The sequence below is a fragment of the Carlito syrichta genome, unplaced genomic scaffold (assembly GCF_000164805.1).
Source record: "Carlito syrichta isolate Samal-C Ts95f unplaced genomic scaffold, Tarsius_syrichta-2.0.1 Scaffold302017, whole genome shotgun sequence".
NCBI lineage: Eukaryota > Metazoa > Chordata > Mammalia > Primates > Tarsiidae > Carlito > Carlito syrichta.
In genome coordinates, this window is record NW_007246113.1 from 567,306 (window position 1) to 582,827 (window position 15,522).

The following is a 15,522-nucleotide window of genomic DNA, read 5'->3' on the forward strand; positions in this document are numbered from 1 at the left end:
ACTGACTTAGCATGGATTCTTGCCATTATTATATTCTTAAGTCTTTCAAGCAGTTTGCCTATTTGTTATTTACATTGTTCCAGAGTCTGGTATTTCTTCCAAATTCATAGTCTCCCCTTGTGCTTTAAGCACTTGAAAATTTGTAGAAGGTACAAGAAATGTTTGTAGTGAAAGAAGGGAGAGCCTAACTTTAAAGTAATCTATCAGGTTGTTTGAATTATGCTCTAACACTTAAAATATGTTTAACCAAACTGAACAGTACAGATAATTGATAAAATTTGAGACATGAGGTCTGTTAGTTCTCATCTTGTGTGTGCTTTCATACCAGTTACTGCTTCTGTAGCAGTAAATCTGAAAAGAAATAACAGTTAATACTACAAATCAGACTATTAGTCTTATCTTTTTTTTCCTGGAGACAGTCATGATTTATTGGTGCTTTATTTTTTAGCACCTGTTTTACATTGTAAAGCTTAAGGTATCTGCTGGTACATTTTGATGTTCACTTGATGTGCTCAGTGTCTAGGGATTTACATTTGATATTATATGTATTAAATATGATATAGAAACTACAAGTGAGGCTCAAATATTTGAATTGCTGTTTGTCCTTGGAAAAGCTTTTGTATGTAATAACTATTTTCTCCGATTGTAAAGCCAAAAATTTCCAAGAGGTTTAGAAGATACCACAGTATCTTTATAACAATAGCTAAAATCTTCCTCATTTGTCCAATGCTTTTCAAAATCTTGAATGTATAAAAGTATAAATTTTAATATGTAAATATGGTAATTGGTTTCTAAGGCACCGAGCAAAAATAACTTGAAGACAGAATTATGGCCAGAAGACAAAGGCAATGACAGGTTTTTTGAGAATGTATTATTTGTCGTCTAATTATAAATGGGAATTTACATTCAAACTTTTACCTTCCATGATCTTGCTTATTTCTATTGATATTGTCTTATTAATAATATAAATTAATAGCTAATCACAAAGTATAGGTTTAACTTTGGAGTCCAGTTATTCTTAAAATCCAAAATTGTTCATACTTGATTCCTTCTCTGTAAAGCCCTTTTCAGTCAGGTTTCTCTTCCCACATCCAACCAGATCTGCTTTGGTTAAGGTCACCAGTTACTCCCTGTAGCTAAATAGTTAGTTCTCAGTCCTTTTATTAATTAACTTGGCTTCTGGAACCGTGCTGTCCTGGTGATCCTTTTGCTTCACTGGCTGCCCCTCTCATCTCCTTTGCTGATTCTTCCTCACCTCCTTGACCTCATATCATTCTAGTGCCTGAGACCTTGGTCATTGGCCTCTTCTTCGTTTTCATACTCATTCTCTTGGCAACGTTATCCAGTCTTTTATCCAGCTGCCCGGTGGACTTTTCACTTTCATGTTCCAAGGAGAAAGAATATATATCCCAATCTTCCATTACAAACTTCCACCTAGAGTTCCCTTTTTCCATTTTATTTTCTAACTTATTTTATATTAAATTTATTCTCTCAGTTGCTTAACTACTTTTCTTATACCCTACCTCTTCTTCAGAAAAGTGGCTTTACCTTCTGAACTTATCTAGAATCATTATTATCACCACTACCATCTTGGTCCCAATGCCAACAAGTCTTATCTGAATAATTGCAAAAGCCTTCTAATTGATGTCCCTACTTTTGTCCTCTCCCTTCTTCCATCTATTTTCAATTATAGCAGTTAGAGTGATATAGGTCAGATTATATTACTCTGCTCAAAACTATTCAGAAGCTTTCTATTTCAGGAATAAGCCCAAGTCCTTACATTGGTCTCCCATTATCTTGTTAACCCCATGAACTCCAACTCTTCCTTGCTCACTCCAGTTGAGCCACTCACTCTTTCCCCAGATAGCTACATGGCTCACTAACTCATCCTATTCAAATCTTTCAAATGTCACCATTCGTTTATTTTTTCCAAAACATGTATTACCATTAAATATACTATACATTATCTATTACCTGCCCATGTGGAGATGTAAGCATCATGATATCATATTCTTAGCATCTAGAAAAATGACTGGTATACAGTAGGAGCATATTCAATTGACCAGTGAATAAGTAGAAAGAAACTTATTAGTAAAACTTTTTGTTAAATACAATATTTGGAGAATAGAACTTCACTATTGCCAAGGTTATTTCTGTCAAATGCTGAACACTTCTGTCTGTTGATTAGCTTTGTAAAATCATTTGACCCCATTTGCATTTAGTTTTCATGCTATAATTGGTGATAGTTACAATTATTTTAATTCAATCAAACAAGAATAATTAAGTTGTGCTAGGCTTATTATGGTCATGCCAGGTATCAAAGAGAAGTTGATTACAAATAAGCATTCTGTGCAAAAGAATAGCCCAATTAAAATGAAGTGTCTTATTCGTACTTCAGTCTTGCACATGCCTAGAACTCTGAAATTTATATTTACTGCTTTTTATAGGTTTTAGATGCTAAGAAGGTGATTCCAGCTTTTTATACCTGTACAAACATTTCTGAACTTGCCTTCTTTAGACTAGTTTCTATTCCTTATGTGTTTTGCTTAGGATGAGTTGACCTAAAATCACCTCTGAATGATTAGTACTCTTACAATATGTATTACCATTTTCAAATGACGATTATTGGCATGTATTTAGCAAGTCCAGAGGCTTTGCAGTTTTTCGCTTTAAAAACTTAATGATCTTGTTTCAAAGTGGGCGGGTCTATGCAAACTTACCCCCTAAAGTCTGAGGAAGCTCAGACGCCAAGGAAAGAGGCTGGTATATCCAGTTTCTTAGAAAGAAGCGTTTAATAGGGATTTAAGAACAGAAGCCATATCTACGTCTTGTGCAGCAGCAAGAGAAGATAGTGCCATTACACCCCAGACCCAGAGCTTATATACCTATACCGTAGGGAAAGGGTGATTCAGAAGGGATGTTTAGGACAAATGAAGTATGATAACAGCAAAGTTATTTGACCCAAGGAAAGGATTTATGGTAAGCATCTGCTCTTACACAATAGATGAATGGAAGCCTCAACTTTTTCAGCTATCAGCAGGGGCTTCTAATGGTACCTGTCTCATCTGGGTTTTGTAAGCTTTAAGTTTTGAAACACTTAGTCAACTGTGTTTTAAAGTCTTCAGTTTTAAAGGTAACCTTTGTGCCTCAATATTCTAATCTGTAAGATGAGAGTAATTAATATTACTTTCATAGGTACTGAGAAGATTAAATGAATAAATATATGTAAGCAGTTAGTGCAGTGACCAGAACATATTAAGCATTATACATATAATAGGAATATTATCTTGTGGACATGACAATATCTTTCTAGATCTAAGAAGCTTAATGTTGTGCTGTACCATAGCTATTAATACTTGGAACATATGTCTGCATTCAGCAAGAATTTACCCACACAATCTATATTCTTTTTTTTTTTTTGAGTTGGAGTCTCACTCTGTCACCCAGACTGGAGTGCAGTGGCCGCTCCCAGCCACCGCAGCCTCCACCTGCTGGGCTCTGGCGATCCTTCCACCCCAGCTTTCCAAGTAGCCGGAATTACAGGCATGTGCTACCACGCCCGGCTGATTTTTTGATTTATTGTAGAGATGAGGTCTCGCTGCCCAAACAATCTATATTCTTAAATGAAGTTTGTACATACATCTGTGACATCCTGCTTTTGAACTAACTTGTTATCCATTTGGCAACATCTTGTTGAGCCAGGATGGGGTGCAAGTCTGAGTCAGTGCTCAAGTCTCCCTGAGCTCTACTCTGTCTCTGACGCTAACTTTCCAGAATTCTGGAATACCTACTTCACCACACAATATGTGTACAAGACTATGCTTTTAGACTAAGGAATGATTTTGACACAAAAAATAAAAATATTATAGATCTAGGGGGCAGTATAATTGTACTCTACTTATGGGTATCATCTATTCCATTTATTAGGGTTTCTCTTTTTTCCAATCAAATTGATCTCTTATACTAGTCAATCTTTCAGTTTTAGTTTCATTGCATATTCTTCTACTGTAGAAATACCTGTTATCTCTGAAAACCTGCATGTTAGAAGGCAGTTTTATATGTTCTTACCAGTTTCTTGGTCTCTGAAGTGCTAATAAAGAACAAAACTAGCATGACCCACCAATTTACTCAGTTTTGTAATTCTTGTATATGTATGAGTGGATAATGAATACAACTTTATATAACAATGTAAAGTAGTCAAATTGTAGAATGTAAGTAGTTTTTGTAATTAAAAGATCCTTTTTAAGTATTCCAAGAGATTTCAACTTGGGATTCACTTTAAGAAAGATCTGGAAAGTTTATATTTCTATCTTTACTGAATTATACTTCAGTAATTTTTTTTATTACCTCTAGAAAAATCATTGAAGTTCTAATGCTTAAGAGATACATTACTTATCTTTGTTTCTTGAACTAATTACTCATTCTAAATATTCAATATTCCCAGCTACTGAATTTGTGATATATTAAACTTCACTCTCTAATTACCTATCATTAAGGAGAGGAATCATTTGGTTTATTATTTGTCTTTAAGCCTACACCAAATATACTCTACTACTAATTTGTCTTTTATTAATTGTAAAGTTTATAATGTGAGTTACTATAACTAGCAGGGTGAGGAGGTATTATCCACATAGAAAAGAGCTATTTGTTTCTTTTTTAAAGCATAGTTTATCAGGAGGCAGAGTGCTGGACTAGCAGATCACAGGCTTTGATGTCAAATCTTGGCTTTACTTGTTAATTGTGTAATGCTGAACAATTTCTCTGAGCTTCAGTTTCTCTTTATTTAAAATTAAGGCTAGGTACGCATACCTGGAATGCCAGCACTTTGGGAGGCCAAAGAGGGAGGATCATTTGAGCTCAGTAGTTTGAGACCAGCCTGGGCAACATAACAAGACTTGTCTCTACAAAAAATAAGAATAAAGAAAAAAATAGCCGGACTAGGAGCAGGTTCCTGTGGTCCTAGCTACTTAGGAGGCTGAGGCAGAATTGCTTGACTGCAGGAATTTGAGACTGCAGTGAGCTATGATCACACCACTGCACTCCAGCCTGGGTGATAAAGCAAGACTGTCTCTTAACAAAAAAAATTAGAATCAGGATTGTGTGAATTTTAGGCAACAATGTATGTTCTTAGTGCTTAGAAAATGCTAATCTTTGTCTCCTCACTACTTCTTTCTTTACATCTTACCAAGTAGAATGGATAACAAATGAAACTTAAAGTAGTTATCATAGTTAGCTACAGAATCCCAACATTTAAGCCATTGTCCAATATTGATAAGAAATCTTTTAACAGTCTCATCACTCGTTTGTATTTTGAAACATAGGAAAGCATATATTACTTCTACCAGGTATGAGAATAAAGCACATCAAAATATGTTTTCATTTTCTCAGTTTTTCTTTATATTTACCAATATAATGAGTATCTTACATTTTTTTCTTTTTTTCTTTTTTTTTTTTTTGAGTTGGAGTCTCACTCTGTCACCCGGACTGGAGTGCAGTGGTCGCTTCCAGCCATTGCAGCCTCGACCTGCTGGGCTCCGGTGATCCTTCAGCCTCAGCCTTCCAAGTAGCTGGAATTACAGGCATGAGCTACCACGCCCGGCTGATTTTTTTATTTATTGTAGAGATGAGGTCTTGCTGCCCAGGCAGGTCTCGAATCTGCGGGCTCAGGCAATCCACTCACCTCAGCCTCCCAAAGGCGTGGGATTACAGGCAGAGCCACCGAGTCCGGCCATTTTTTCTTATAATAATTTAGTAAGCGAGTTCATTGAGCTATATTATCTGTAAAAATATTTATTATAAGAGTAAAAGATATTGTCTTTAACACTCATAAGGAAACAACAGTAACTATTTTATTTTACCAATCAAGAATGTAAACTGCTATCATAAAAATAAAGTAAATGTTAAAATTTTGATTAGGTCTAAGGATCAGAAAGTACTGCCATGACAATTCACTAGAAATTTCAATGGACAGTTTCTTTAATATTTTTGTTGGTTAACTATGTTGTTTTTATGTGTGTATGTGTATGTGTTTTTGTTTTTGTTTTTTCTCCTACCTTCAACAGGAGAGCCCGACAAGGAACTGAATCCTAAGAAGAAGATTTGGGAGCAGATCCAGCCTGATCTTTACACTAATGATGAGTGTGTGGCTACATACAAAGGAGCTCCCTTTGAGGTGAAAGGGAAGGGAGTGTGCAGGGCCCAAACCATGGCCAGTAGTGGAATCAAATAAAATGCTTCTGAAATGCATTGGAGAAGACTTTATAACAATAATAAAAATAAATATATTTGTCAATTGTACCTAAAACATGACTAGCCCATTTTTTTGTTTTTCTCTTCTCTACTTGACAGTCTTTCACCTGGTATATATTGTTTTTATTTGATTGGAGAAATACTACATTTTTGCCTATGGTCTGAATCATTTATAATAGAGAAAGGAAGTTGCCAGTGTTATGTGATTATTTTTTAGGGGGGTATTAATTACCAGGCTGTTTTTTCTTTATACATTTAGATAACTTGAACTAGACTGATCTTTAGTTTTTTATTTGTGGGTACACAACATGAAGTTTCGGGCACTTGGGTTTTTAGCATATTGTGTACCTGCATTATCAATGTCCTCTCCTCTTAAAAAAATGAAAAGGTAGAATTTTTGTCAGCTTTATTAACTAATTGTTTTGAAATAATTTTGATAATGACCAACTGCTGATTTTTAGAGCCAAACGGGAAAGCTAGGTGATATGACATTTGAACATTTTTGCTCTGCTGTCAAAGTAAAATACTTAGACTTTTTTTAAAAAACTGAAATTTCCTACTGACTTGAACTTTCCATTTAGCAAAATAATTAGTAGTAGGTTTTGACTAGCTGTAAATAGTAAATACATTGTAAAGTATTACCACTGTAATTTTCAATAAATTAATCATAAAAGCAACATTTTGTTTTTTTAATTCTAGCTGCTTTATGAAGTTTTTTTGGTTATCTACTTAAAGAATATTTATACCTGATCTTTAAAAAAACATTTAAGGTTGACATATTTTGCTTTTTTACATAGCATTCTACTGCTGATATATTAAAAGAAATTACAGCCTTAGGCTTAACATATACAGTACATATATATTAAGGTGTCAAACACCTATTTTCATTCATCCAATACATATTGCAAAAGCAATGAAAATTAACTCAGGAATTAGGAGCCCCCAGGTCACCAGCCTTGAGATGATTACTGATGATTTGGGTTACCAAGAAAGGTCTCACGGAAGCAAGAGTATAGACATTGTTTGAAAAACAAAGGCACCCACATACAAACCAACAACTACTATAAAATGTCCCTACATGTTATAAAAGGTATAGAGTTCATTTAAGTCCCTAGAACTCTTGTAGGCCAGGATATATTACCATTATAGATGTTGTGTCTTTATTCTGAAAGTATGAACAGAGTATCAGTAATATCTGTTTATAACTAAATGCAAAATGAGTTGCATAAGTTATTTTCTTCTCAAGAGATGTTATCCTTATGGGAATAAAGACTTTTGTTGACAAAGTCATGAATCTTTTTTCCCCAATTTTTCTAAGTTGTATTACATTTCTTTAATATAATTTAGAGAATATTTCAGCTACTTAGTGAAAATAGTCTGCTGTAGTCATTTTTTCTAACTAGGTATTGAGATACTCTGACCCATATTAAATTATCTAAAGTATGTGTTTTTTTTTTAAGAGACAGCATCTTGCTTTGTCACCCACGCTGAAGTGCAGTGACATGATCATAGCTCACCGCAGACTTGACCTCCAGGGTGCAAACAATTTCTCCCATCTCAGCCCAGAGTATCTTGGACTACAGATACACCACACTACACCTGGCTAATTTTTTTTAGTTCTAGAAGAGACAGGGTCTTGCCATGCTGCCTAGGCTTGTCTGGAACTCCTGGCCTCAATTGATCCTCTCATCTTGACCTCCCAAAGTAAAATTTTGATAGTAAAACCTACATTAATGATTAAATCATATATGGAAACTAGAAATAAAAACTGTTGGTTCTTTTGTTAAAGCCCATGATGGAGCACTGTCAATAGCTGATTTGTGGCTAAAATTTATGATGTTTCACTACAAAGGAATACATTGCAAAAATTTCATATACCTCTCCTCTTTCTCATGTATTACGCCTTGCCAGTTTCGCCAAATAACCATACTTCTCTCTGTAATTCCTCAAGATCTTTAGCACATGAAAATTCATAAATGGTGCTAAAGAGAGAAGTTGGGAGTTAATGAGCATTTTTTTTTCAAGTTGCATAAAAGCATTAATCAAGTTACCAATTCACCCCCTATTCAAATAGGTCCTTGTTTTTACAGAAAACTTGTTTTATTTGCATTGCGGAGATGGGAGTACTTTTATGGAATCAGCACAAAAATAGCAGTTAGCAAACTGGACCCGATCCTTCTGGCTTCTGACTGTATTCTGTCCTTTAAGTATTTCAACAGTGGGAGATAGTGTTTGGTCACAGGCTGAACAGCTTGTGCCTCTTGATTGGTGGTGGTCATCCACTTTTTGTAATCTATTTGTAATACACAAACTAAACTAGAAAAGGAAGCTCACCCTCCCCCATCATACTTTCTCATGCAAGGCTGGTTCACTATCTTACAGTGAATGTTCAGAGTACCTGCTTTTCTTATATTTGAAAATTACATGTGCCTTATTCTGAAATGAGTCCTTTTTAGGACTTATTTTATTTGTTTATTTTAGAGACAGTGTCTTGCTCTATTGCACAGTCAGTTCACCGAAGCCTTGAGCAGTCCTGCCTCAGCCTTCGAGTAGTCAGTACCACAGATGTACCACCATACCCAGCTAATTTTCTTTTTTTTGTAGAGTTGGGGGTCTCACCATGTTGCTCAGGCTGATTTTGAACTCCTGAGCTCAATGGAGCCTCTTGCCTCAGCCTCTTAAATCACTGGGATTACAGGCATGAGCCACTGTACCCAGTTGGGTTGGGGCATGTTTAATATAAAATTAGAAAATTTGTTTTGTTTTGTTTTTACCATTACAAGCCTACCAAACAGAAAATGTTGCTTTTTAAAAAAAATATGTAAACCCCTGTTTGGAATATTTGCAAAATTTTTAGTCACTTGGAATGATTCTCACCAATGAGAAGCATGTCAGCAAGGTAGAGGCTGTTGGCAAGGGAGGCTGGTAACTAACAAGAGGCCTCACAGAGAAATATTAGTGAGGTTAACCAGGTTTCTGAGTCTTGATCTTAGCTTTGCAGGTTCAAAGACCTACGTTTATAGGTGACTCAGAGATGCTAACTCTGTAGAACTTAGTAATACTGATTTTGAAGCCAGATTGCCTAGTTTTAATTCTAGGTTCTACAACGGAAATACCTTGTAACCTTGGGCAACCACTGAGTCTGAATATACCTTAATTCTCCTTATTTGTAAGGTTGTTAAGAATAACGATATTTATAGAGTTGTGAATATTGTGAGTCAGTGCCCTTAGAGTACTTAAAACAGCACCCAGAATATTATAGATGTATGCTGTGTTGGTATAAGTTTATGATAGGGATGTTCCTTTCCAGAAACATCTCTATCCCTTTTATCCCCACTTCTGGAACTACATATCCTGAGAAGTTGAATTCCTATTTAGACAATTACTTGTATATGTTCTCTCTCTCAACAAACCTGATTGTTCCTCTATACAAGATGTAGTGGCACTTCCCTAGCTCGGGGTGATCATCACTAAAACTGTTCCCTCCATTCCTACTGAAATTCATTTTTAAAATTTGTAGATGCTGGTCAGCAGTTTTATATTCATTTTACTGACTTAATGTTACAAATAGTTTTGCAAGGAGATAATGGGGGTGATGCAATTTTCTCTGTCCTGGAACCCGGGCAGAGATCTGCTTTAGCTTGCCTAGTAATGAGCAGCTTGCATCCTGAGATCCAGGGGCAATCTCTGTACCCCTCTGGGGTCTATCATTCTTGCCCTAGAGAGGATACTCCGGGTGCAGGATAGACAGTCCCCATTCTTCACAGGATCAAACACAGATGGTGCAATCAGAGTGGGAGACCTAGCAGCAGACAAGTTGGGGTGAGTCCTGATCTCATTAACCTCCCTTCCTCCAGCAGTCCATGGGGCGTCTGACCCATGTGAAGAGCAGTCTGATTGACTGCACTGAAAACAGAGGAACTGGAGCCCGTGCCCTACTGTGGGGAGCCAAAAGCGGTGGTGCTTGGGACAAGTCAGTTAAATAAAGAAAAGAGGCCAGGATTCAGCCTGTAATCCCAGCACTCTGGGAGGCCGAGGTAAGTGGATTACCTGAGCCCATGGGTTCGAGACTAGCATGGGCAACTTGGCGAGACCTCATCTCTACAATAAATCAAAAATTCGCCAGGTGTGGTAGCCTGTGCCTGTAGTTCTGGCTACTTGGAAGGCTGAGGTGGAAGGATCACAGAGCCCAGCAGGTCAACACTGGGGTGACTGTGAGTGTGCCACAGCATGCCAGCCAACCTGGGCGAGGGAGTGAGACTCCAACTCAAAAAGAAAAAAAAAGTACCTGAAGTTCCAGAAAGGACCACAAGAGGGAGCTCCTTTTTTCTTTTTTTATGGGCTCTCCATACATCTGTCTGTGTGTATCTTTGGATTTGATTTCCCCTTCTCTCATTCTTTTTTTTTTTTTTTTTTTTTTGCATATGGGTATATTTGAGGAAAAGTGTACCTGCAACTTTTTTTTGTTTATTTTTGTTTATCTGTTTGTTTGCTTGCCTGCCTGTTTTCCTTCTTTCTCTTCATCTTCCTTTCTTTTTCCCTTCTTTATTTCTCTGTCCTTTTCCTTTCTCTTATCTCATTTTGGTTTCAGGGGGTATACATATGCTCCCACAGTGTGGACATATTGTAAAGTGGTGGGAAGTGGATTCCAGGGGGCCCACACCCCAGTCAGCAGATATTGTGATTTTCAGGTTGCTTCTGAACCATATCTCCCCACTATTATACCTTAATCAAATCTCAAAACTGCAAAAAGCACAGTCCTCACACCCAGCCTGACTTCAAACTTAAACAAGTCCAGAGACTCTACCTAAGGTAGAAGGAGATTGAGCAAACAAATGAAAACTATCCCCCTTATCACTGAACAATGGAATTAAAGAAGGGGGAAAATGGGGGAGGGGGTATCCATCACAAATGAAGAAGAATCAACAGAAGAGCATGGGTACACCCAGACTCAGGAATGACAGTGCCTAAAAATACAGACTTAGAAATTCAAACAAAAGAATCCCTATCATGACTGGTCTTAAACCACAAATACAGATATCAATGTATTGATAGAGAGGATGAATAGAAACAAAGAAAGGCAAGAAGAAATAATGAGAGAGTTGACAACTGAGATGGCAGCAATAAAGAATATAGTAAATGAAATAAATAACAAACTGACAAGCATGGAAAGCAGAATTAACCAAGCAGAAGAAAGAATCTCAGAACTTGAAGACCAAAATATGGAACTAACACAAACTGTTAAAAACATTGAAAGCTTAAAAAGATGAAACAAAGCCTTCAAGAGATGTGTGATTATGTTGAGGTCAAACTTATGCCAGATTGGCCTTTCTGAGGCAGAAAGGGAGACAGAGACCACCTTGGAACAAGCATTCCATGAGGTTATCCAAGAAAACTCCCCTCATCTTAAGAGATGTGACCATCCAAAAACAAGAGATTCAGAGAAACCCTGCAAGGCATCACATGAGACCAATAAGACACATAGTAATTCACTTACTTGAAGTAGATATAAAATTAAAATCCTAAATAAAAAATCCTTGGACTACCTAATTGGGGAAGACCAATTAGAATAGCAGCAAACTTACCTACAGAAAAATTACAGGCTAGAAGAGACCAGAGTCCAATCTTCTCAAGGATAAACAATTCCAACCAAGAATTTCCTACCCAGCTAAGATAACCTTTATTGGTGGTGGAGAATTAAATACTTTCCAGACATTCAATCCCTAAGAGTTTTTGCTCCCTCCAGCCCACTTTACAAGAGATGCCTAAGAAAGTATTAAACAAAGAAGAAAGAAAAAAGAATGACCATGCTCTTCCCAACAATTCAGGAAAACAATGAATCAACAAAACATGCATCGTGACTGCAAAACTGAAAACACACATTTATCAAGTCAAAAATCAAAAGCAAACCAATAAACAAGTAAACAAACAAACAGCAGCAGCAACAACAACAAAGAACTTTATAAAAGTCTCATGACAGGGATAAACTTTCACATCTCAGTAATCAGCCTGAACGTGAATGGACTAACTGCACCACTGAAAAGACATAGAAGCCAGGCTCGGTGACTCAGCCTGTAATCCCACTCCTTGGGAGGCTGAGGTGAGTGGATTGCCTGAGGCCGCAGGTTCGACAGCCACCTGGGCAACTTGGTGAGACCTCATCTCTACAATAAATCAAAAATTAGCCAGGCATGGTAGCACATGCCTGTAGTTCCAGCTACTTGGAAGGCTGAGGCGGAAGGATCACCGGAGCCCAGCAGGTCGAGGCTGCGGTGGCCGGGAGCGGCCACTGCACTCCAGTCTGGGTCACAGAGTGAGACTCCAACTCAAAAAAAAAAAAGAAAAGACATAGAATGGCAAATGATTTTTTAAAATGACCCACAATATGCTGTTTCCAGGAAACAAAACTCACTGCAAAGAACTCTCACAGACTCAAAGTTGGAGGATGGAAAACCAATTTCCAGGTGAATGGGACACAAAAGAAGGAGGAGTCACAATCTTAATATCAGACAAAACAACCTTTAAGCTATTGAAAAGTAAAAAGATACACAAGGGCACTACATAATAAGAGGTTCAATCCATCAACAAGAAATATCCATTCTAAACATATATGCACCCAACACAGGAGCACCAACTTTTATCAAATAGCTACTAAGTAAACTAAAAAAAGGTACTTTAACACTATCATAACTGGGGAATTAAATACCCCACTGACAACCCAAGATAGATTAACAAGGCAAAAAATCAACAAGGTGATTAATAGATACCTACAGAACACTACACCCAACAACCATGGAATATACTTTCTACTCATTAGAGCATGGAATGTACTCCAAGATCAACCACATCCTTGGCCATAAATCAAGCATAAGCAAATTTCATAAGATATACTGCCATGCACCTTCTCAGACCACAGTGGAATCAAAATAATTATCAACACCAACAAAATTCCCCCTAAACCCACAAAGACATGGACATCAAAGTGCATGATGCTGAGTACCTCCTGGGTCAACCCAGAAATCAAAACAGAAATTAAAGTTTCCTGGAGACATGAAAATGAAGAAACATCTTACCAAAACCTCTGGGATGCCATGAAAGCAACAGTAAGAGAGGAATTCATATCTCTACAAACACACATCAAGAAAATGGAAAGATCACAAGTTAACAGCCTAACAAATCACCTAAGGGAGCTGGAAAGATAAGACCACCAAAACCCTAACTTCAGCAGAAGAATCCAGACTACCAAAGCCTGAATAAGGGACATAGAAGACAAAAATATCATGGTAAAAGATCAATGAAACAAAAAGTTGGTTCTTTGAAAGGAAAACAAGATTGATGGACCCTCAACCAGGTTGACCAAGAAAAAGAGTGAAAAAGTCCAAATAAACATAATCAGAAATGCAAAGGATTGAGTTACAACTGACCCTGAAGAAATACAAAAGATTATCAGAGATTACTATGCACACCTGTATAGAAACAAACTCAAAAATCTAAATGAAATGGAGCCACTTGCTGATATCACACAACCTCCCAAGGTTGCAACAAGAAGAAATTGAGACCCTAAATAGGCCAATAACCACTCAAGAAATCAATTCCATCATAAGAAAATATCTACACAAAAAAAGTCCTGGTCTAGATGAATTTCCAGTGGAATTCTACCAAACATACAAGAAGGAGCTGATGCCTATTCTATTGAAAGTACTCCGGGCAATTGAGAAAGAGAACTTTTCCAAATCATTTTACGAAGCTAACATCCCATTGATTCCGAAACCAAGTAAAGATCCAACAATGAAAGAGAGCTAGAGGCCAATATCCCTGATGAACATAGATGTAAAAATTCTCAACAAGATTCTAGCAAATTGGATCCAACAACACATCTCAAAAATCATCCACCATGACCAAGTAGGCTTCATCCCCAGGTTGCAGGACTGTTTTATATCTACAAGACCATAAATGTGAATTATACATCAACAGATGTAAAAACAAGAACCACATGATTATATCATTAGACACAGAAAAAGCTTTTGATAAAATCCTGCACCCCCTTTTAAAAGAATTTCTATTTTAATGATGTAGGTTACAATTCAGGGTTAGTTATACAAATGGTCATTGTACAGGTAGAATTTGGGCCTCACTTTGGCCCCCACTTCACCTGATTTGAAATCAGGTACCCAATTGATGAAGTGTGCCCCCCCCATTTAGGGTCTCAATTTCTTCTTTTTGCTGTCCATCAAAAAAGGACTGGATTTTTAAAATGTGGTACATAGGCATGATCGAATATAATGCAGCCATAAAGAAGGACAAAATTATGGACTTCGCAGCAACTTGGATGGATTTAGAGTCTATCATACTCAGTGATCTATCACAGAAACGAAGAACTGAGTACCATATGTTTTCACTCATTAGTGGACCCTGAGCATTTACCATAATACTATAAGAAAAGGATTGGCAGTAGCATCACACTGCCAGGGGAGTAGGGAAAGGACACATAACGTCAATAACAGTACCTGATCTCAAACCAGACAAAGTGGGAACCAAAGGGAGGTCCAAACTTTACTTGTACACTCATCTTCCTAATCCTGAATTGTACTCCACATCCTTAAAATTTAAAAAAAAAAATTAGTTTTGCGATTCTTTTAGAGTAGGATGTGTTGATTTTCTTGGCTTAACAAAAATAAAAACCACCATATTTTCTTAGTTGGTGGGAGAGCCCCCCACTATTTCTTATACTGGGTATTAACAGTATACTTGTACATTTAACAGGCATAAGTATATTTCCTCAACTTTTCAGAGAAATGATGTTACACCTTTTAAAATATAAATGTATCAGAAGTATACAGCATAAGTCATGTACTTTAGCTACATGAAGGTTGACACAGGTCTTGGTTCTAAGTGTTATGCAACAGTATAAAAATTATGACTTTTTCACCAAGATACAAAATAAAAAGAACTAGAGAAGGCAAATTAGTATTATTCAACTGACAATAATATTACTAATTGTTGTCTTGTGGAGAAAGCAAAAAAATTGCAGATAAAAAATTGTAGATGAGGAATAACTATGCCTTCTCTAACAAATGTAAGGGAAATATATTAATATTTGTCTACTCTCGTGGATTTTATTATATTAAAATAGTTAACATTTTTTAAATTACAGAGGGTTTTCACGTGTTTTAGCCACTTCTTAACTCCTTATGAGGTAGATCAGTCATTTTGCTCTCAAAGAATCAACAGAAAAGTTTAAGAAATGCCTGTACAAGCTGAAATCTAGATCTT

The 15,522-nt window shown here is 36.7% G+C and overlaps 1 protein-coding gene across 2 annotated transcripts in view; it reads left to right on the forward strand.

Moving 5' to 3' along the window:
* AIMP1 (aminoacyl tRNA synthetase complex interacting multifunctional protein 1) overlaps positions 1-6,304 on the forward strand; it is a 31,415-nt gene extending 25,111 nt beyond the window's left edge. For both annotated transcript variants that reach the window (XM_008055889.1, XM_008055890.2), the window contains exon 7: positions 6,063-6,304. In XM_008055889.1, coding sequence (XP_008054080.1) covers positions 6,063-6,229 — 167 coding nt within the window. In that variant the 3' untranslated portion in view covers positions 6,230-6,304. The remainder of the gene's footprint in view (positions 1-6,062) is intronic.
* The last annotated feature ends 9,218 nt before the right edge of the window (positions 6,305-15,522 follow it).